General features: G+C 38.1%; 1 protein-coding gene across 7 annotated transcripts in view; it reads right to left on the bottom strand.

The window, feature by feature from the left end:
- The window catches only part of Khdrbs2 (KH RNA binding domain containing, signal transduction associated 2), a 506,659-nt gene that overhangs the window by 428,368 nt on the left and 55,798 nt on the right, over positions 1-22,493 (bottom strand). For all 7 annotated transcript variants that reach the window (XR_010054563.1, XR_005488845.2, XR_010054564.1 and 4 more), the window contains exon 2: positions 6,939-7,066. Coding sequence is in view for 2 of the 7 variants with exons in the window: in XM_039082989.2 (XP_038938917.1) it covers positions 6,939-7,066 (128 nt within the window). In the remaining 5 variants the exon portion in view is untranslated. The remainder of the gene's footprint in view (positions 1-6,938; positions 7,067-22,493) is intronic.

The raw sequence follows: 22,493 nt of genomic DNA, 5'->3' as shown, positions 1-22,493 counted from the left end.
AAATACTCCTGGTTTAAAAAAATAAAAATAAAATGATTCCTAAAGATGTGCTGCTGTAGGTTCCTCATTTGGCCAACACCAGAGCAGCTTCCACAGGCAGCAAACGGGAACCAATGCAGAGACCCACAGCCAAGCACCACACCCAAGGAGAGAAACCTTCGAATATTCATCCTTGAATGGGATGCTTCCAACAATTCTCTCCCCTCAAGGCTCAGGGAACACTGTGGAAGAGGATCAGGAAGAGTATAAGATCCACAAGGGATGGAGGACATCGAGGAGACAAGTCCACTAAACCATCATGATCAAAACTCATATGAACTCACAGAGACCACAGCAGTATGCACAGTGCATGCATGGGTCTGTCCCAGATCCTCTGTCTTATATATTATGGTTCCCAGATTAGAAATTCATATGGAATCCTGAATGAGAGCGTCTCTGATTCTTGTTTCTTCCCCTGGGCTATTTTTCTTTTATTTGATTGTCTTCTCTAAGTCCAAAGTGAGAGTTTGGTTTTATCTTTTATTTTGTTAGACTTTATTATTATCCCTTAGAAGCCTGTTCTTTTTCTATTGAGTAGCAGAAAGGGAGTGGATCCAGATGTGAGGGGAGATAGGGAGGAACTGAAGTGGGTAGAGGTGATGGGGAACCATAGCCAGAATATGTTATGTGAGAAAAGAATCGATTTTCGATAAAAGGGGAAACATTTTTCTAGAAAATATTTATTGTCAATAAGATGGTAGGAGGGATCAGACCTGCACAATGAAAGAGCGACAGTATTGGGAGACATAGAAAGGCCAGTAAGAGAAAAGGTCATCAAAAGTGAGAAGGAGTAGACATTGTACCACTGAACATCTCTAAATTTTGTTGGAAATTAGATTAATTCAGGAAGATAATGAAGCACTCAAGCATATTGCAATATGTTTCCTCATATAAAATTTGAATGAAGGTTACACATTAGTTTTCCACCTGATATTTAAATGCAAAGGTGATAAGCTAGGGAAATGCTATGAATTAAACTAATAATTAAAACACTTATCAAATTTGCTCTGGACTTCACTGAAAAATTAATCAAGGGTTAATTCTACACCATGCTCTCCCTGCAGAGGTTACAAGTCCTCCAGTTATTTCCAGGTGCCAGTGGCATGTAGAAATACACTAAGTGCTTTCACGATGGCAACAAAATAAATTGAAAAATAGGAAGTAGAAAATTTTTGAGAAATTAGGTCGAATAAAATGTCTAGTACAACTTAGAGGATGTTGAATGTACTAAGAGAGGGGTTTTTAAGGTCACTGAGAGGCTGAATTGTCCAGGTGGGTGGGGGAAGGTCCAGTAGAAACAAGCAATTATCCTCTGACAATAGAGACCCCCATGCCTGAGTTTCTAATGTTCCCCCAAATTATCCAGAACCTTGGAAATTTTCACGTTGACATCACCAACCGTACATAACACGGCTCTCAACAGTTGTATATATCTAGGGTTCTTAAGTCCTATCCAGAGATTTTTTTTTTGTTGTGTTTCAACAAACAATACAATGTCTCAGTCTTCCAAGATGAAAAATTCCCTTCACTGAGATGTGTATTCCAAATGAAAGTACTGCATTTTTGTAGATTTTTATTTCTCTCATATTGCTTATTTGGCATTATCTGTAAGGTCTCATCCTTGTATATTATGATTTCTGATATTCTGGTTTTATAAGCCTCTTGTGTATTTTTTATTTTTCTAAAGTTTTTGTTGTTTTTCTTATGTTTTGATTTACTGGTTTCTTTTCAAAAGACAGGGAGTAAAAGAAGGTGATGAGATGGGAGAGATGAGGAGGATCTTAGAAAAGTTTGGGAGGATCAAAGAGAAAGCTTGATGGGAATATATTGTACAAAAAGCTCCTTTCCATACTAATAAAAAAGCAACACCAGGACCTAGTTTATACCTGTTCCAACAGTACCCATGAGCCACGACAATAGTTTACTTGAAAGACTGAAAGATTTTAAAACTAAGAAGTGTGTGTTGAACTATGACATAAAGAACAGCTGTATTTGGAGAGGATGAGTTAATGTTGAGAATGGGCATCTTTGGACACCCTTTCCTTTGGTCCCTGCTCCACTCTTTGTATTTTCGCCCATGAGTATTCTGCTCTACCTTCTAAGAAGGAATGAAGCATCCATATTTGGGTTTTCCTTCTTCTTGAGCTTCATAAGATCTGTAAATTTTATCTTAGGTGTTCCAAGCTTTTGGGCTAATATCTACTTATCAGTGAGTGCATACCATGTAGGTTCTTTTGTGGTTGGGTTCACCTCACTCAGGATATTTTCTGCCTAAGAATTTTCATGTAGTCATTGTTTTTAATAGTTGAGTAGTACCCCATTGTGTAAATGTACCACATTTTCTGAATCCATTCCTCTGTGGCAGGACATCTGGGTTCTTTCCAGCTTCTGGCTATTATAAATAAGGCTGCTATGAACATAGTGGAGCACGTGTCCTTCTTATATGTTGGAGCAACTTTTGGATGTATGCCCAGGAGTGGTATAGCTGGGTCCTCAGGTAGTACTATGTCCAATTTTCTGAGGAACCTCCAGAATGATTTTTCAGAGTGGTTGCACTAGTTTACAATCCCACCAACAATGGAGGAGTGTTCCTATTTCTCCACATCTTTGCCAGCATCTATTGTCACCTGAGATTTTGATCTTATCCATTCTGACTGGTGTGAGGTAGTATCTCAAAGTTGTTCTGAATTGCATTTCCCTGATGACTAAGGATGTTGAACATTTCTTTAGATGCTTCTCATCCATTCGATATTCCTCAGTTGAGAATATTTTTTAGCTCTGTACCCCATTTTTAATACAATTATTTGATTCTCTAGAATCTAATTTCTTGAGTTTCTTTGTATATATTATATATTAGCCCTCTATTGGATGTAGGAATGGTAAAGATCTATTGCCCAATCTGTTTGTTGCCATTTTGTTCTATTGACAGAGTCATCCAGAGACTGCCTTACCTGGGGATCCATCCCATATGCAACCACCAAACACAGTCACTATTGCTGATGCCAAGAAGTGCTTTCTGATAGGAGCCAGATGAGGATGTCTCCTGAGAGGCTCTGACAGAATCATACTACTACAGATGAGGATGCTTACAGCTAACCATTGGACTGAACAAGGGGACCCCAATGGAGTAGTTGAGAAAAGACTGAAGGAGCTAAAGTGGTTTGCAACCCCATAGGAAGAATAACAATATCAACCAACCAGACCCCACAAGAGCTCCCAGGGACTAAGCCACCAACCAATGAGTACACATGGAGGGATCCATGACTCAAGCCATATATGTAGCAGAGGATGGCATTGTCCAGCATCAAGAGGAGGAAAAGCCCTTGATCCTGTGGTGCCTTGTTTTTCCAATGTAGGGGAATGCCAAGAAATTGAGGTAGGAGTGGGTGGGTGGAAGTGGGAACATCCTCCTAGAAGCAGGGGGAGGGTTGAGAGGGTATGACAGAGGGGGGGAAATAAGATAACATTTGAAATGTAAATACATAAAATATCCAAGAAAAATAAAATGAGAAAAGGAAAAAATGGGCATCTTTTAAATGACAGAGATTAATTTCATATGAGGATTGACTACCAAAAAACAGTTGCTGGTTTTCCTTGCAAGTGCAAAGATGTATACAAGACCTATTTCTAAAACAGTAGACAGGTCCTAAAGAATAATACCTAGGTTTTCCCTAAACCTCCACACACATGTAAAGACACACACACACACACACACACACACACACACACACACCACAGAAGAAATTTGTTTGTATTTGAAATATTTTCTCTAATGTTATTGTAAACATAAAGACAATAAGAAATAATACAGTGAACCAAATCAACATCTGCCACTGTAATGCATTCTAGTGGAGAATGCCAAAGAAAAAAATACAATCTTTTTTTGCAATTTTACCAACTACTCCTCTATTAATCTTGTCATCAAAATATCAAATTATTTGATAATCTGGCCTATTTTCCCCTAAATTAAATCAATGAACACAAAAGGCTAGTGCTAGATAAGTCATGATTAAAACTCTTCAACAGCATTTTATAGTTTCTATAATTTAAGATCTTAAACTTGTTTCAATTCCTTAGAGTATTCAACTAAGTCAGCAAATTAGCCAGAGGTTGGAGACTAATTGAAACAAAATCTATGTGGAAAAGGTCATGTAGTAAAGTCATGATAAGGTCATTTCCCCCAACAATTTCCACACTTTTTACTGCTCTTTGTTTGAAAGGACCAGGCCATCAACACACTAATTACTGGTGCAAACAGAGAGCAAGCATCAAGAAGAGAGTCCCAGACAGCCTTGTATAAAATAGGTCATCCTGGAGAGCACATCCATGAAGGATGTGTCAGGTTTTCATATACACGATTAAATTCTACATCTATGTCACTGCTCAGTGTTGCATGCTATCACAGACAACATGCTAACTAAGCTCATGAATGAACAACAGACAGCTAAAGTTCAATAATCAAAATGGAAATTCTCTGATATTCTGTGAGAGGTGTCAATACAGACTCTGAGAGAATCAATACTTGGTAATAAATGTGGTGCTTTTTCAAAAAGATTAGAGAAAATGATGAAACAAGGTATGTTTTTGAAATATGATTTTATTGTTGTATTATAAAAACCAAAAAGATAATCATTGACAGGTAACAAAACAGGATAGGGTCTGTGAAGAGACACCATGACCAAGGCTACTCCTATAAAGGACAACATTTAATTGGTACTTACTAGTCCAGTCCATTATCATCATGGTGGGAAGCATGCAGCATCCAGACAGACATGGAGTAGGAGGAGCTAAGTGTCCTACATCTTGTTCCCAAGGCCACTGGAGAACCCCTAGGAGGGTCTGAGAGCCCACACCCACATTGACACACTTCCTCCAGCAAGGCCATTCCTACTTCAATAAGGCCATTCCTATTTCAATAAGGCTACACCTCCTAATAGTGCCACTTACTCCCTGGACTAAGCATATTCAGACCACCACAGTTAGTGAGGTAACCTCTTTGACATATTACTGATTCTTTCAAGGGCTATAGAGTTCTCATCTGTATGATCAATAAATGGAATGGGTATTGACTAAAAATATTAAAAGGGTTGGCAGGATATTCAGAAATTAAAAAGATGGGAAGATTTTCTGAGGCATAAGTTGTAAAAGACAATTCTATACACCACTATCAGATAATTGAAAGTTATCAAGTGTCCACATTTTACAGGAGAAGTAACACACTTAAGCATGATCAATCAAATTAAAAATTTAACTGCTCGAAAATGGAAACAAAATAAGTGCTAAGAAATCTTCATCAGTAATGAAGATCTTTTTGTAAAAAAACAATGACAAAATTCCAGTTTTCTGATCTGCAGCATAAATGTTACAAATTCTATGGAATTTAAACATTAGCCCAAACTTAAGCATTCTGATTCCAAAACATCTAAAGAAAAAGAATTTGAAAACTTTTATGGTTTGAACATCTTCAAATTAATTAGGAAATTATATAGCACACAAAAATTTGATGCTATATAACATTCCTATTTTATGTTATTATTATGAATCAATTGTGGACTCTTAACATTCAGAATTTAACAAAACACACACCTGAAAAGCCTTCGGGTCTCCGAGTGGCTTCTGTGTTGCCAACAACATTTGGTCAGAGGCTACAGAGAAGCATTTCGTTGTCATACTTTCAGAAATCCAGATTGACAGGTGTCATACCAAGAGACAGCATCAAGTAATGTCATATTTACTTGCATATTAAAGAAAGAACCTTCTCCTTAACAATATAGTTGGTTAATTCCTTCTTAAAAGTCAACTATATTGCTATCATAATTGATTACTATGCAACACTTCCCTTCCTACACTTTTATAAGATAGCTCAATACAATATTCACAAAAATTAAATAACATTTATGACAAAAAATTCTACCGACTATGCTTTACTACAACCAATTAGGTCTGATTTTATGAAACAAAGCCAACATGTACTTGATCCTTACGAATATCATCTGAGAGTTAAATTTTATGGCTTATGGATATAATAGCTTTTCCCATATTTCAGGTGACAGTAAACAAAGCCTTTAATTATATTTACTGCATTTTATCACAGTGAGAGGCAATTGTAAAACTATGGCATTCATTTCTGTAATCTTTGTTTATTAAGATAATTGCATGGTGCTTGCTTCCAATTCACTCATTATAACTTATATTATCAGCTTGATTTATTTGATCTATTTTTAGATTTTTCATTTACTTGCAAGAGTAGAAACACCTTTTATCCACTGAAATTTGTTAATATTGCCTATGAAACCATATCAATGAATGTTATATTATAATCAATTACTTGTAGTTACAAACATAGTTAGAAATGCACTACACTGGAAACAACACCATAATTAGTTTTAAAACTGTCTGGAGAAGACAAAAATGGTTAAAACCATGAAAGCAGTTTTAGGCTGTATTTTTGACGCTAATAATAATAGAAATAATATCAATTGCCCGGTGATTAGCTAATGTTGTACCCTTTCTGTTCACTCCAAAACCAAGAATACGTGTGTGTGTGTGTGTGTGTGTGTGTGTGTGTGTGTGTGTGTATCCCAAAGGAAACATAATAATGCGGTATATACAATGGGACAAACTAGTGAGTCACCGTCATGCTACCTAAATGATAGAAGCATCTAATTATACTTTTCATATCCAAAATACAAATGCACAGGAATAAAAATTTCACTGGAAAATAATGCCTATCACTGTCCTTTCCGTTTTTCTGCCTGTATCGCTGGCGTGCATTCGCACAGATTCAGATAGCAAAGCCTTCCTTGTTTAACTCCTATGGGGCAATGAAGAAAGCACCAAGGATTTCCTCAGGTTCGGTTCCACCACACCGAGAAGGAGGGGCACGCCGCATGCACTACCTTTGGATACTGTTTCACGGGGATCAATACCCTTTCCGAGAGCTTTATGTTTTTGTTGCTGATGACATCGAGATACTTCTTTTCCTCATCTTCTTTTCTTCCATCCGAGCCTTGGAATTTCTCAATTTCTGAAAGAGAAAAAGACAATCGCAAAACCGAAAGTGAGTGACAGGAAGAAACAAGCTGCCGCAATATGGTAATTGTTGGTACTACTGCACGCACAGTGTGAGTAGTTCTGATGCAGGTGGCAGTCGCGCCTTGCAGACAGCTATCTGAACCCCACTCCAAGGCGACCTCTGCCAACCACGAGTAACAGTTATAATAAAACAGGAAGAAAGGATGCGACGGCACACTTGGCTGCTCTGCGTACCTTCTGACTAAACAGAAGAAAACCTATCTGTGACTACTTAAAACATCTATGCGAACGGCTTTCCTCGAAACAGGGCTAGCAAAGCATACTGTACGTTTATCATTTTTAATTGGTGTAAATTTATTCCTGAAGTACATTTCAATTATCATCCAGTTCTCCAAGATGTAGGTGAAGTAAATTATATATTTTTATATTATAAACAATCTGTTAAAAGTATCATATAAAACGAAAAGACTGTAATTAGTAAATGTTGAGAAAAATTGGTTCTTTTGCCCTTTAAGAATGTTCCAACGTGGCTATTCGAAATATAATTACACTTTTCATTCATTCTTTCATTTTAATATGTTCATTAAAATGTGGATCTCTACTATGAATATCAGAGAAAGAATAAAAAACAGAGAGGGACCTAGTTTCATCCCATAGGCATCCTAATAAGGAAAAGAAAGAAGATATATGTGCATATATGCTTATATGTGTGGGAAGAGAAAACACATACCATGAAGCTACGAAAAGACAAAAATGAAGAAGAAATGAGAAAAGACAACAGGGATGCAGTTTGTGCTTAAGACTTGTCAGAATGATATCAGTCCAGTTATACATGTACTGGTTACCACTCAGCGTGGTGACACCAGGCTTATTCCAACCTACTCCAGTATTAAATATATTCAATATATTAATGAGTCATTTTACATTGACTGCTTTATAAACCCCAAGATGCTCTTCAGATCTTTCCCTACCTTGTATCCTTTGATAGGCAGAACTCTGGCAACTACAGATCAATGTTGCACTTATGTCGTCTGTACTGACAGTGGACTTCAGATCACCACCCTTGGGACTTGCACCCCACCCTCACCTCTGCACTTTGCTTCCTACTCTGTGGAGAGGACTGTGACAGGAGACAGAGGGCAGCTCACTCCAATCCCAATCCTTTACATGATTAGCTTTTTTGTCATCCTGTCACAAAAAAAGAACCTGAATTTGTCTGACATTCTTTGCCTCTCCCCAAACTGGAAGTTAGACTTTTTTTAGACACTTGCGGTTTGATCATCTATGATTAGTTCTAATAACATTTCTATCAAGAAGCAGAGCTAAGTGAAATCCCATTTCTACTGTTCCTCCTGCTCATTTCTACAGTTACCTTTGAAGTGCTTGCTGTTCCTTTTGGCCTCTCAACAGATTCATAGTCATCTTTCCTTCCCTGACGTACCTGCCTGAGCAATAGCTCAAAAGTTATGTGTAAAGTGCAGTACCACAAAATGGAAGGAGTGAAGGGGTTTGCAGCCCCAGAGGAGACAGAACAATATCCACCAACTAGACCAGTCAGAGGTCCTAAGAACTAACCACCAACCAAAGAGTACACATGGATGACCCATGGCTCCAGCCACATAAGTAGCAGAGGATGACATTGTGTGCATCAATGGGAGAGGCTCTTGGTCCTGGGAAGGCTTGATGGCCAGTGTAGGGGTATACCAAGGTGGGGAGGTGGGAGTGGGTTGGGTGAGGAAGTACCCTCATAGAAGCAAGGGGAGGGGAGATGGGATAGGGGGTTTCCGGAGGAAAACTGGGAAAGGGGATAACATTTGAAATGTAAATAAACTATCCAGTAAAAAATAATGATAGAACCAAAGTTTGCCTACATTCAAAGCCCAGATAATTCAAACTTTGGCAGTCCATTTCCCATTTTGTTTTTGTTTCCCGTTTCTTTAATTTCATTTACTTAAGCTAATTATTTGAATTTTGGCTCTAGAGTTACTCAGCTAGTTTTGGTACTGTGGATTGATCCCAGGGCCTCATACACGATGCTAGGCAAATGCTCTACCACTAAGGTGTATCTCCAGTCTGCTTTCCTTTGCTCATTCTTTCTTTAATGTATAATCCTTAAGATTCCCACAGTGAACTGAACTCATTCTGTGTTACACAGTGGCTTTAAACTTAAGACAGTCTAGTCTCTCAGTCTCCCAGGGAGCTTAGACAAAGGCTTGTATCACCAGAAACAACTTTAAATGATCCTTTTTTTCTTTTTGCAATTGAGGCATGTGCTTTGGAACATTTAGAGAATACAGTTATTCATAAAGCTCCAAAGGTACACTGATTAGAAGGTACTGTGTAGAAAATCAAATCATTTCAGATTCCCACACGGAATCAATTTAAATCTGAGTAGTACATCATGACATATGTTATTTAATATATTAGAGGTAATTGTTTCAAATTTTAAACTACGTTCTCTGTACTCCTTTGATTTATTTATTAGTGAATATATTCATGCAAGACTTTCTAGTGCTAACTTTACAGAACCTGTGTTACGTGAGAATACAAAGGAGCCTGCCTTCCTCATGTCTCCAAGCACGTAATGGCTGGCTGGCATTAGAAGGCCACAGGAGAAAGCAGAGCGATGGGAAGTTTCCCTTCTGATTTCCCATTACTTCATCTTACTTACAGCCATTTCTTTAAATGATTTTCTAAAGCTTCATTACGCATTATAAACATCTTTAGTTGTATTTTAATCTGTTTTTTAATATTTTAAAAATATTTACTATCTGATGCTATATATGCAGATTAATTGTCTTTTGCTGAAATTCTGTTGCAGAACGTCTGAGATTTCATGTCCTTTTCTTAAAAGTTGTTTTTAAGAAACATATCTCAGCATAATCAGAGTGTGCAAGAATCTTTCATTTTATGTCCATATAAGTTTCTTTTAAGTGATTTTTATCTGTTAGTCGGGCATTTTAGAACTCAACTACAAGTTTCTTTGTAGTTGAAGTTTACACAACTCAATGATGTTTCATGGCAATGGTATGTATTCTTGGTTGTTGGAGTCAAAGTAGGATGGAAATATGTGAGACAACCCCAACCACCCCCCCACACACACAAACATTCATAAAATATGTCTTGGGATAAAGAGGTATGTGACTACTTATTTGGAATACATACTCAACAGTAGAACGGTGTTTATATATTGTGTACATAATTAAAACAACTAAATTAATCTCTGCTATTTGCATTTAGAAATTATATTGGGCCTATTCTAACAGACAAAGGATGAATGTTCCGATGGTCATGCACTCCTCCCATAGGGATGGTTTATGAATTCTCTATAAAAGAAAACAGACTTAAAAATGGTATCACTAAGAGACTATTTTGTCTTTTTTTTTTCTCCGAGCTGAGGACCGAACGCAGAGCCTTGTGCTTGCTGGGCAAGCGCTCTACCACTGAGCTAAATCCCCAACCCCTCACTAAGAGACTAAACATTGAAGACAGGCTCCCAATCAGAGGACAAAATAGTGATTATTTTTAAACCTTGAGGCTTTAGTTAAGTGTAATGAGAAGCTGTGAAAATTTCTGAAAGAAATAAAGACTCTGATAATAGTGTCAAGTCTTGCAAGAGACAGATATCTCAAAACTGACCAAAGAGAGCAATGCTGGAGATAACACAATATCTGTCTGATCTGGTGTCCTATGACAGAGCCGTGGGATCAAAACAACATAGAAACAAAAACAGGCATGCAGAATATAACTATGAGAATACAGTGACTGTTCTGAATTTTAATAAAGTTACCAAAAAATACTTCCAAAAAAGAGTCTCTCTAAACAGTAGCTCCGGTATGGCCAGATAAAAAAATGTAAAAGAGTGAAAATGATCTCTATCTTAAGCCTATGAACAAGTTAAATCAAAACGGGCAGAAAATCTCATTGTAAAGCCCGAAACTCTGAAAATGTTAGCAGGACCAAAGCCACCTGGCTACTGATTATTAGCTTAGGCTAAGATGTTCTCAAACACATGTCAGTAATTCAGAAAATAATACTGAGAATTCACTCCTTGCATTTCATGAAACTAAATACAGTGCAGGGAAGGTGACATATCTGGTGAACAAACATGAGCTCAGTTTATATCCCTGTGTGTTTTCATAGCACTGTATCAGCACTGAGGAATGGGAGAAAAGCAGGCAGGTATTGTGGGCTTACTGGCCTGCCAGTCTAGTCAACGTTGTGACTTAAATATTTACTGAACGATGTTGTCGAATAATCTGGGAAACATTTGAAGAGGATATCTGAACAACCTCTAGCCTGTGTATGACCTTTTATGGTGACCATGTGTATTCATAATATATCACATATTATATACCATTCATAGAGGCTGAGAGAATGTAGGAAATGTTCTGGGATTCGAGTGATGGCTACCATGAAAATGGACTCCTGCATCCTTATGCATGTACCACTGCACACTACCTGTAATATTACACCATGTACAAAGACTTAAAACAACCATGTCTTCTGTTGCTCTTTCTTTAGTCACCTCTTTACAATGTTGGAGGAAAGGGTCATGTGTGCTCGTGTGTGTGTGTGTGTGTGTGTGTATGTGTGTGTGTGTGTGTGTGTGTGTGTCTATATGAATGTGTGTTTATTTGCTTGTAACATCTTAGATAATATTTATAATTATCTTGTAAACATGACTATTAAAAGCTGGGTTCAAAATCATCTATCTCATAAATAGTAACAAAAATGTTACTTCTACTCCTTTAAAACTATATATCATTTTGCATTAGAAATATTACTCTAACGATCTTACTATTGCAAAATTTCTTTAGTTTCTATTTGTGGTTTGTGGGATTAAATCTGGTTTTAAATAAATCAGCTTTCCTACTTCTTAGATACTTGATCTGAAGGAAGGTCATTAGATTCAGGTTTCGTGTACTTTAGATTAAGCAAAGCTATCAAAAATAGCTTTGGGTTATCATCTGGTATTCCCTGGCCAAAATGACTGGCTCTACAGTATCTCATACCTGTCTCCCTCTACTTTGAGATGTTTCAAGAAATATTTCATTTTACCTTTCTTTATAGCCTCTCTCCCGAGCCCACTGATTACAAAGGCTGAAGAAAAACTATGACCTAAAGCTGGTTTTAAGTCACAGAAAAATGAAATGGATAGTTACATTCAAAAATGTCTCGATACTAATATGGTTATTACATGTGTAAGCAATGCTAGCCAAAATACCAGGACACAATATCAGCTTCAGATTCAAGGTCATCAGGCAACCGAACAACTGTCTGATTCACAAAGCATTTAAAGGTTGGAAGCTTGTTTGTGAAGATGAGATAAAAGTGATCCTTTAGGTAAACCATGAAAATGCCATATTTGTTAATGGTCATATTAACAACTTGGCAATAATACTTTAAAATGATTAGCTAATAGTCCTTGGAGGATTAGAAGAGAAAGAAGAGCTGCTTGCTACAAGTGCTGTGCAGCCTGAAAGAGAGGAGGAAGGACCTCGGCGAGCAAGGAGAGAAGGTGATAAAGCAAAGTCGTGTGGGGCAAATGGGAACAAATACACGCTGCTGTCTAGTGAAACCCATTACACTGTATGCTAATGAGGAAATAATGTAGAACAGCACAAGCACCAGGAAGAAGGCCAAGCAGATAAACGTTCTTGCCACAAAGGCCTGAGAACCTGAGTTCAATAGCAAAAAGAGAATTGACTGCGGCAAGTTGTCCTCTGGACCCCACACCTGTCCTGCCAGTGTGACTGCACACACTGATATAGATGGAAGTTACAGAGGGGATTCACGTACTATGTTCTAAATTTCAATGAGCCCTTAATTACACTTATGCTAACAATATGCAAATTACACACACACACACACACACACACACACACATATATATATATATATATATATGGCAGAGAATGAAATTAGGAAAAATTAGGCGACAATAATGGTAAGAAGGATATGATGCACTCTTAATTTGTGAAATACATCTTTAAACATTTATAAACATCTTGAATAGGACTGTAATAATACACACACAAATACAGTCATTCTTCAACCAAGGGAGAACAAGCATTACTGATTTCTAATTGTTGCACACTAGCCACAAATTTCTATGTTTAATGTTAAGTATTTTACTTTGAAAAAAAATAGAGTCTTGCATTGACATGTGATTCTTGCACACGTTGGGCACCTCAAATCGCATGGGTTTTAGTTGTATTCTACTGTCTTGGGGATAAAACCCACCTTGTCCTGCCACTTGCCCTCCTGTTCTGTCAGCCTTCCTGTGGGCATTAGTTCCCAAAGACCCACGTGCAGCTTTTCTTCTTCATCACCATAGTGATTTTAATACAGACATAGAACTATTAGCCATGTCTTTCTTATACTTACATTGATGTTTACTATGTTTATACTTTGTCTATACAAAGAACTTAGAGAGCCTGTACTGCACAAAATATTGCCCTCTTACTGTTGGAAGGTTAAATACCTAGCATTTTCCTGCCACTGTCCAATCAGCCATTCCAATCTTATTCTCATATTATGCTTTTGGTCCATGACAGAAAGGCTGGAGCAGTTCTTCACATCTATTAAACCCACATACTAAATGAACCATGAGCACAGGTAGAAAATATACATGCTCTGTGACAAGTCCGTGGCCAAATAATTTCTTTGAATACATGATAGTAATGAAAATGAATCATGCCAATGACAAGCAGCCACTCTGGTTTTCTCAGTTTTCATAAAATTAAAACACTGCTTTTCTGAGCCTTAACTGTGATAATTATATAAAATAGCATTTATTCACTATTGATACTTAAGCTTACAGAAAGTTATAACCAGATGTACATGAATTTGTTTTAATTTATCCTCAAGATGCTCAGAAGCCTAATTACATTAGACATTCCTTGGGTTTAAAAATGTAACTTCCTGAACTTTCCACAGTGTGTCATAATTCATCAGAAAAAAAAATCAACTTTCAAAATTTCACTAACATTAAAATGTGACTGAACATGATCTGCTTCATATTCACCACACTCCATTAATGGCACCTGACATATTTACAACCATAGAAAATATGTGCTTAGGCCAATCGTTAACTTAAAACTGTACTATTACTGTTACTCTTCAGAATATGATACTAATTCTTTATTGGGTGAATGATTTAGAGACATTTAATATTATTAAAGTTGTTTTCATATCCTTGGTACTTTAAGGATAGGAATTCTGATTTTGATTTAGTATAATTTTATTATATATATATATATATATATATATATATATATATATTTCTTTTTGGTATGTATCTTTTATGTCTCACCAAATAAGATATTCTTTCTTTTCCCTGACATATTTGTGTAATTCCAGCTGTTTCATATCAGTCTTTGGTTCATCTAGAATGGACTGCTATAATATACAGTACTCACTCATAGTATTCAATACAAAAAGTGAAGAAAATGAGAAATAAATTCAGTTTTCTTGGTTGTGGATTTCCAAGTGTTCATATGATTTACTGCAATTTTTTTGTCTATATGAGAAAGAGGCCAAGGATAGAGGTAAGAGATAATATTACATAGTTCATAAGAAAGAAATTTATTTTCCTTTTGAATTTTTTATACATTTCAAAAGTTAGTCCCTTTCCTGGTTTCCCAGACATAAGCTCCCTATTCCATCCCTCCCCTTCCCCTTCTTTTATAAGGGTATTTCTCACACCATCCACCCCCTTTGTCACCCTTCTGCCATTACTCTACATGGGAGGCAGGGAGGGGAGTCCAACCTTGGCAGGACTATGGGCTTCTCCTTCCATTGATGCCCAACAAGGGCATCCTCTGCTTCATATGGAGTTGGAGCCATGGGTCAGTCCATTTATAGTCTTTTGGTAGTGGTTTAGTCCTTGGAAGCTCTGGTTGGTTGGCGTTGTTGTTCTTATGGAGTTGCAAGCCACTTCAGCCCTTTCAATCCTTTCTTTAATTCTCAGGTCAGTGGTTTGCTGCTAGCATTCACCTCTGTATTTGACATGTTCTGGCTGTGTCTCTCAGGAGACATCTATATCCAGTTCCCGTCAGTATGCACTTCTTAGCTTCATCAATCTTACCTAGTTTGGGTGGGGATATATATATCACATTTGAGGCAGGCTCTGAATGGCCATTCCTTCAGTCTCCTGTAAACTTTGCCTCCATATCCCCTCCTATGAATATTTTTGTTCCCCATTTTAAGAAGGAGTGAAGCATCCACATTTTGGTCATCCTTCTTGAGTTTCATGTAGTCTGTGGATTGTATCTTGGGTAATTCGAGCTTTTGGGATAATATCCACTTATCAGTCAGTACATACCATGTGTGATTTTTCTGTGATTGGGTTACCTCACTCAGGATGATATTTTCTAGTTCCATCCATTTGCCTATGAAGTGCATGAAGTCATTGTTTTTTTTTTTTTGTTTTTTTTTTATTATTACTTTTTAATTTTTTTTAATTTTTTTTTATTTTTTATTTTTTTATTAACTTGAGTATTTCTTATATACATTTCAAGTGTTATACCCTTTCCCGGTTTCCGGGCAAAATCCCCCTCCCCCCTCCCCTTCCTTATGGGTGTTCCCCTCCCAACCCTCCCCCCATTGCCGCCCTCCCCCCATAGTCTAGTTCACTGGGGGTTCAGTCTTAGCAGGACCCAGGGCTTCCCCTTCCACTGGTGCTCTTACTAGGATATTCATTGCTACCTATGGGGTCAGAGTCAGAAGTCATTGTTTTTGATAGCTGAGTAGTACTCTATTGTGTAGATGTACCACATTTTCTGTATCCATTCCTCTGTTGAAGGGCATTTTGGTTCTTTCCAGCTTCTGGCTATTATAAATAAAACTGTTATAAACATAGTGGAGCATGTGTCTTTGTTGTATGTTGGAACATCTGTTGGGTATATGCCCAAGAGAGGTATAACTGGGTCCTCAGGTTATGTCCAATTTTCTGAGGAACCTCCAGACTGATTTCCAGAGTGGTTGTATCAGTTTACAATCCCACCAACAATGGAGGAGTGTTTCTCTTCCTCCACATCCTTGCCAGCATCTGTTGTCACCTGCGTTTTTTATATTAGCCATTCTGACTGGTGTGAGGTAGAATCTCAGCTTGTTTTGATTTGCATTTCCCTGATGACTAAGGGTGTTGAACATTTCTTTAGGTACTTCTCAGCCATTCAACATTCCTCAGCTGAGAATTCAATGTTTAGCTCTGTACCCCATTTTTAATAGGGTTATTTGGCTCTCTGGAGTCTAACTTCTTGAGTTCTTTGTGTATTTTGGATATTAGCCCTCTATCACATGTAGGATGGGTAAAGATCTTTTCCCAATCTGTGGTTGCCATTTTGTCCTATTGACACTGTTCTTTACCTTACAAAAGCTTTGCAGCTTATGATCATCCATCATGATTAAGTAGGCTTTATCCCAGGGATGCAGGGATGTTTCAATATACAGAAATCCAGCAATGTAATCCACTATATAAACTAACTCAAAGATAAAAACTACATGCTCATTTCATTAGATGCTAAGAAAGCATTTGACAAAATTCAACACCCCTTCATGATAAAAGTCCTGGAAGAACAAGAATTCAAGTCCCATACCTAAAAATAGTAAAATCCATAAACAGCAAACCAGTAGCTAATAAAAAACTAAATGGAGAGAAACTTGAAGCAATCCCACTAAAATCAGGGACTAGACAAAGCCGCCCATTCTCTCCCTACTTATTCAATATAGTTCTCAAAGTCCTAGCCAGAGTCATCAGACAACAAAAGGAGGTCAAAGGAATACCAATTGGAAAGCAAGAAATCAAAATACCACTATTTTCAGATGATATGATACTATATACTTAAGTGACCCCAAAAGTTCCACCAGAGAACTACTAAGCCTGATAAACAAATTCAGCAAAGTGGCTGGGTATAAAATTAACTCAAGCAAATCAGTAGTCTTCCTCCAGTCAAAGGATAAACATGGTGAGAAAGAAAGTAGGGAAAGAACACCCTTCATAATTGGCCCAAATAATATATAATACTTTGGCATGACTTCAACCAAGCAAGTGAAAGATCTGCATAACAAGATGTTCAAGTTTCTGAAGAAAGTAATTGAAGAAGATCTCAGGAGATGGAAAGATCTCCCATGCTCATGGATTTTCAGGAAAAAATATAGTAAAAATGGCCATTTTGCCAAAAGCAATCTACAGATTCAATGCAATCTTCATCAAAATTCCAACTCAATACTTCATAAAGATAGAAAGAGCTCTGTGCAAATTCATTTGGAATAACAAAACAAACAAGGATAGCTAAAACTATTCCCAACAAAAGAAGAACTGGAGGAATCACCATCCCTGACCTAAAGCAGTATTACAGAGCAATAGTGATAAAAACTATAGGGTAATGGTACAGAGACAGGCAGATATATCAGTGAAATAGAACTGAAGATCCAGAAATGAACCCACACACCTATGATTACTTGATCTTTGACAAAGGAGCTAAAACCATCCAATGCAAAAAAGATAGCATTTTCAAGAAATGGTGCTGGTTGAACTGGAGGTCAGCATGTAGAGGAATGCAGATCAATCCATTCTTGTCAACCTGTACAAAGCTTAAGTCCAAGTGGATCAAGGACCTCCACATCAAACCAGATGCACTGAAACTAGTAGAAGACAAAGTGGGGAAGAGTCTGGAGCACATGGGCACTGGGGAAAATTTCCTGAACAGAACACCTGAGCTTATGCTCTAAGATCAAGAGTCAAAAAATAGAACTTCATAATACTGCAATTTTTCTGTATGGCATTCCTATTGTGTCCTGTAGCTCTTAGCTTACAGGCTTCCTGGATCCTCTTTTCTTCCTGACTTTTTGTGTTACTCCACAGTCTTCTCTAAGATGGAAAGCAACATTTGATACAGCTTTCAAATTTATTCATAAAATTCCCATTTTAGTTACTGTGTTAATGATGCAAAGAAATGAAACCAATAGGGTGTGACTGTACATAACACATTGCTGAATCTATTTTTCCGTTCTAATACTTGTGGGTTTAGTCTTCAGGACTTTCAGTAGCCATTCTCAGTTGGATTCTTGCACTCTCTTAATAACTCTCTTATATTGCCTCACAAAGGTTTAGATGGAAAAAAAAGCACACTATGTTTTTCCTTTAAATAAGTTAAATTTGTAATGATATGAAGTCAAACAGGAAACCATGCTTAAATGAAAATGTTCAGTCATTAAGAAAAGTCTCTCCCTTAGAAAAAGAATACCTTTATTATGAAACACAACTTAATACTTTCTTTATTCTGAGAGAATGAAAAGTAATACTGGAAATAGTAACAGCACTTGTCAAATCTTTTCTAAGCTAAAGAATGAATCAAAAGCCCTTGGGAATGTAGCACTCCATAAATCTCCAGTGATTGAATGCAAAATGAATGGCGTGTATAATAATACATCCACTGAGGCTACTTCAACTAAGGCCTCTCAGTAGATTTCCATCCTAACTCGGAAATGTCGTGAAGACCAGAAAACTGGTAGAGGATTTCGATAAAGCTGGACTGAGATAATTCAAATAAATGTCACCTGACTATGTGGAGGAAAGATAACTACAATTATACATTAGAAATTATGTTTAGAAATTACTTTCTATTAGCCTTGATCTCGTGCTCTCAAGTCATCTAGGTGCTTGCCCCCGCCTCCAAGCATCTAGGACCACAAAAGAACAGGATACCAAACACTGAACAGAAATGGACTTAAGTCCTGCTTGACAGGAAGGAAACCATGCCTGGGACTAGAAATCTAGACAACTACATAAATCGAGTGATTTCCTACTACTATTATTATAGAACCACATAATTCCTAACAGTCTAGATTGTCTAAACTGTATTCTTATCCCTTAGGGTAAGTGTAGCCATCATCCTTCATTAAATAATTTTCTCTTTGCAGCAAACAGGGACCATTTTAGAATACCACAACTGGCCATGATGCAGAGATAAACAGATCATAGGGTGCTCAGATCCAGTGAATAGATCTCCAGCCCAACTCCTCCACCCAAGGTTTATGGAATCTTGTAGATGAGGGGGCAGAAAAATTAAAAGACACAGAAGACAGGGAAGTCTGCTGAGACAGTCTTCCCTAGAAATGGTAGGAAAGCATTACCCATTAAACCTCAACAATATGACTGCCTAAACAAAACCCAAATGACAGTCCCAATAGACATGTTAACCTAACATACAAAGAAGGAAACCCCACAAAGCTTCATTAGTGCCTTTCCTTGGAATTTTTAATGTGTGCTTTCAGGCACTATGGGATCATAACCCCGGAGTACAATGAGCTCAACTTGGTGATTTCATGTGACCCGAATATTCTGCAGAATGGGGAGATACAGTGTTGCACAGAGGCATAACTTAGACCTATAATATTTAACATTACAGAGGGCAATGTAGTTGTTTAAATAGGAATGGCCTCCACAGACTCCTGTATTTGAATACTTGGCTCACAGGTTGTGGAACTGTTAGGAGGTGTCCTTTTGTTGAAGTTGGTATGGCTTTGTTGAAGGAGCTATGTCATGAGGGGGTTGGGCTTTGAGTCTCAGAAGCTCAAACGAGTTCACTTCCTGCTGCATTCCAATCACTCAAGATGTAGAATTTTCAGCTCCTTCTCCAGTACCATGTCTCCCTGCATGCTGTCATGCTTCCCACCATGATATGAATTAAACCTCTGAAACTGTAAGATAATCCCAATTAATGTTTTCCTTTATAAGAGTTTCCTTGGTCATGATGTCTCTTCAAAGCCATGGAAACCGTAAGACAGAAGTTGGTACTAGAAACTGGGGTATTGCTGTGATGAGTCTGGCCATGCTTTTGTTTGGAGGAATGTGGACTTTGGGGTTTTAAACCAGGAGAGCATTGGAATACACTAAATGGGGCCCGATAGGCCATTCTAGCAGAAGCAAGAAAGCCAGTGGTGCTGGGGTGATTTCAACTTCGGGGCCTGGCTTAATAGGTTACAGAGGAAAATATTAGTGAATAGTCTATAGATTCTCTTGTGATATTTCAGTGAAGAATGAAGCTGTTTACTGTCCTTGTGCAAAAACCTCTACCTAAGACTAAATTGAAGTGTTATGGATTAACAGCTTTAGCTGAGGAGATTTCCAAACAAGTTAGCACTGACTATGTTTAGTGGCCATGAGTGTTCACTCTTATACACTTCTATAATGACAATGTATAGTTTAAGAAGGGGGACCAGAAAGTAGAATGGAGCTAAATCCTATGTGTAAGGAAATAAACACATTAAAGAAAGATTAATGCTAAATGGAATAAAGAGAATGGTGACCTATGTGTAAGACCGTAACCAGAGAAGCTTATAAATTATAAAAATGAATTAAAAGCTTAGAGCCCAGTGTGGTGGTTTATATATTTAATCCCAGCATGGCAGGAGCAGGGACAGGAGCAGGGGCAGGGGCAGGGGCAGGGGCAGGGGCAGGGGCAGGGGCAGGGGCAGGGGCAGGGGCAGGGGCAGGGGCAGGGGCAGAGGCAGGGGCAGGGGCAGAGGCAGAGGCAGAGGCAGAGGCAGAGGCAGAGGCAGAGGCAGAGGCAGAGGCAGAGGCAGAGGCAGAGGCAGAGGCAGAGGCAGAGGCAGAGGCAGAGGCAGAGGCAGAGGCAGAGGCAGAGGCAGAGGCAGAGGCAGAGGCAGAGGCAGAGGCAGAGGCAGAGGCAGAGGCAGAGGCAGAGGCAGAGGCAGAGGCAGAGGCAGGCAAATATTGCTGAGTTGAATGCCAGACTGGTTTACAGAGAAAGTTCAAAGACAGTTAAGCTTGAGCAGTGAAAGAAACCATTGAAAAGACAAAGTTGGTGAAGATGTAATTGAATGAAAGGGCCATGATCCACCCTCAACAAGCAGCAGAACTTACAGCTTCAGCCACCTGGTTCTGGATTTAGACTCAAAGACAGAAGAAAGGGATTATGGCATCTCTCTGTGTGACTAAGGAAAGCTGTGAAGGCTAGGCATGTGCCAGGGATATCCATGCATGGAAGCCTAGAGAGACCACTAAATGAATCTCTGAAGGTGAAGCCTGCATTGCCTTGGAGACTCCAAAATAATGTAGATGTCAGAGCCATGGGATACCTGCCCAAAAAGAAGAGCCAACAGGTAGTAGAACCAGCTCAGGGGGAAAATGTGTTTAGCTGTCAACAGAGTTGAAAGAAGGTGGTGATCTGAAGAGTTCTTTGACATCAGATATGAGAGGCAGAGTTTGAAGCTTGCCCTACTGGTTTCTGGTCTTACATTGGTCCAGTAAGTATTTTCTCAGTATGCTTCTTTTCCTCCAATTTGGAATGGTAATGTATATCCTGTATGAATATTTGTTAGAGTATGTGATCCATTGATTTTACAAGGGAGTACAGATAAAAATTATATGCATCTCAGAAACAAGTTTGAGACTGTTACAGACTATGGGAACTTTTTAAATTAGATGGAATGGTTACAAGCCTGTGGAAAACAGGGAGTGAACTGTGGTAGTTTGAATAAGAGTGGCCTCCATAAACTAATTTGTTTGAATACTTGGTCAACAGTTCTAGGAGCTGTGTCCTTCTTGGAGAAGGTGCAGCTATATTGGAGGAGCTATGTCACTAGGGGTAGGACTTGAGTTTTCAGAGGCTCAGTCCAGTTTATTTTCTTCTGCCTTCAGAACAAGATGTAGATCTCTCAGCTCCTTAACAAGCACCATGTAGGCCTGTGTGCTGCCATGCTTCCTGTCATGACAATAAACTAAATTTCTGAACTGTAAGCTGGACCCAGTTAAATGTTTTCCTTTATAAGAGTTACCGAGGTCATGGTGTTTCTTCACAGCAATAGAACTCTAAAGAAGTCTGACAACAAGGCCACATCAAGATCACCAGAAATTCTTACTACAGGAAATGCCCTGGTCATGCAGGTCAGTGAAGAACGTAACTGTGGCTACTTTGTTTCTCTACACTTTATCATATGAGTAAAATTTTTCACTAAAAAGACATTGTTGAACAATTGTAAGGCAAGTATTTATGCTTGGAATTTTCATGGAAAAGTTGTACAATAAATATAGAAGAAATGAAACCTTCCTTCCAAAAGTGTTACATTACGTGATAAGAAACAAACTGATCATACATAGAAATTTCAAGTCCCTTAGGAGGTGTAACTAAATTGAACAGTTTCACACTGTCCTGAAAATTCTATCACAAATTAAAGCAACCATGATAATGTTATACACCAAGGTATCAAGTCAGAACTTGCAAACTCAATTTACAACACAGACCAAACAGTGCTTCTGCGAAGGTGTATTTTACTGAGAAAATCCTGTGGTTAAAATCTGATCAGCATGATTTGTAACTGGCATCCTGCAATACATCACCCAACATTTACTGAAAACTTTCCTTAAGATTCCTCTGAGAGCACGT

The sequence above is a fragment of the Rattus norvegicus genome, chromosome 9 (genome assembly GCF_036323735.1).
Source record: "Rattus norvegicus strain BN/NHsdMcwi chromosome 9, GRCr8, whole genome shotgun sequence".
Taxonomy (NCBI): domain Eukaryota; kingdom Metazoa; phylum Chordata; class Mammalia; order Rodentia; family Muridae; genus Rattus; species Rattus norvegicus.
Note: the sequence above shows the minus strand (reverse complement) of the source record. Positions and strands in the feature narration are given on the sequence as shown.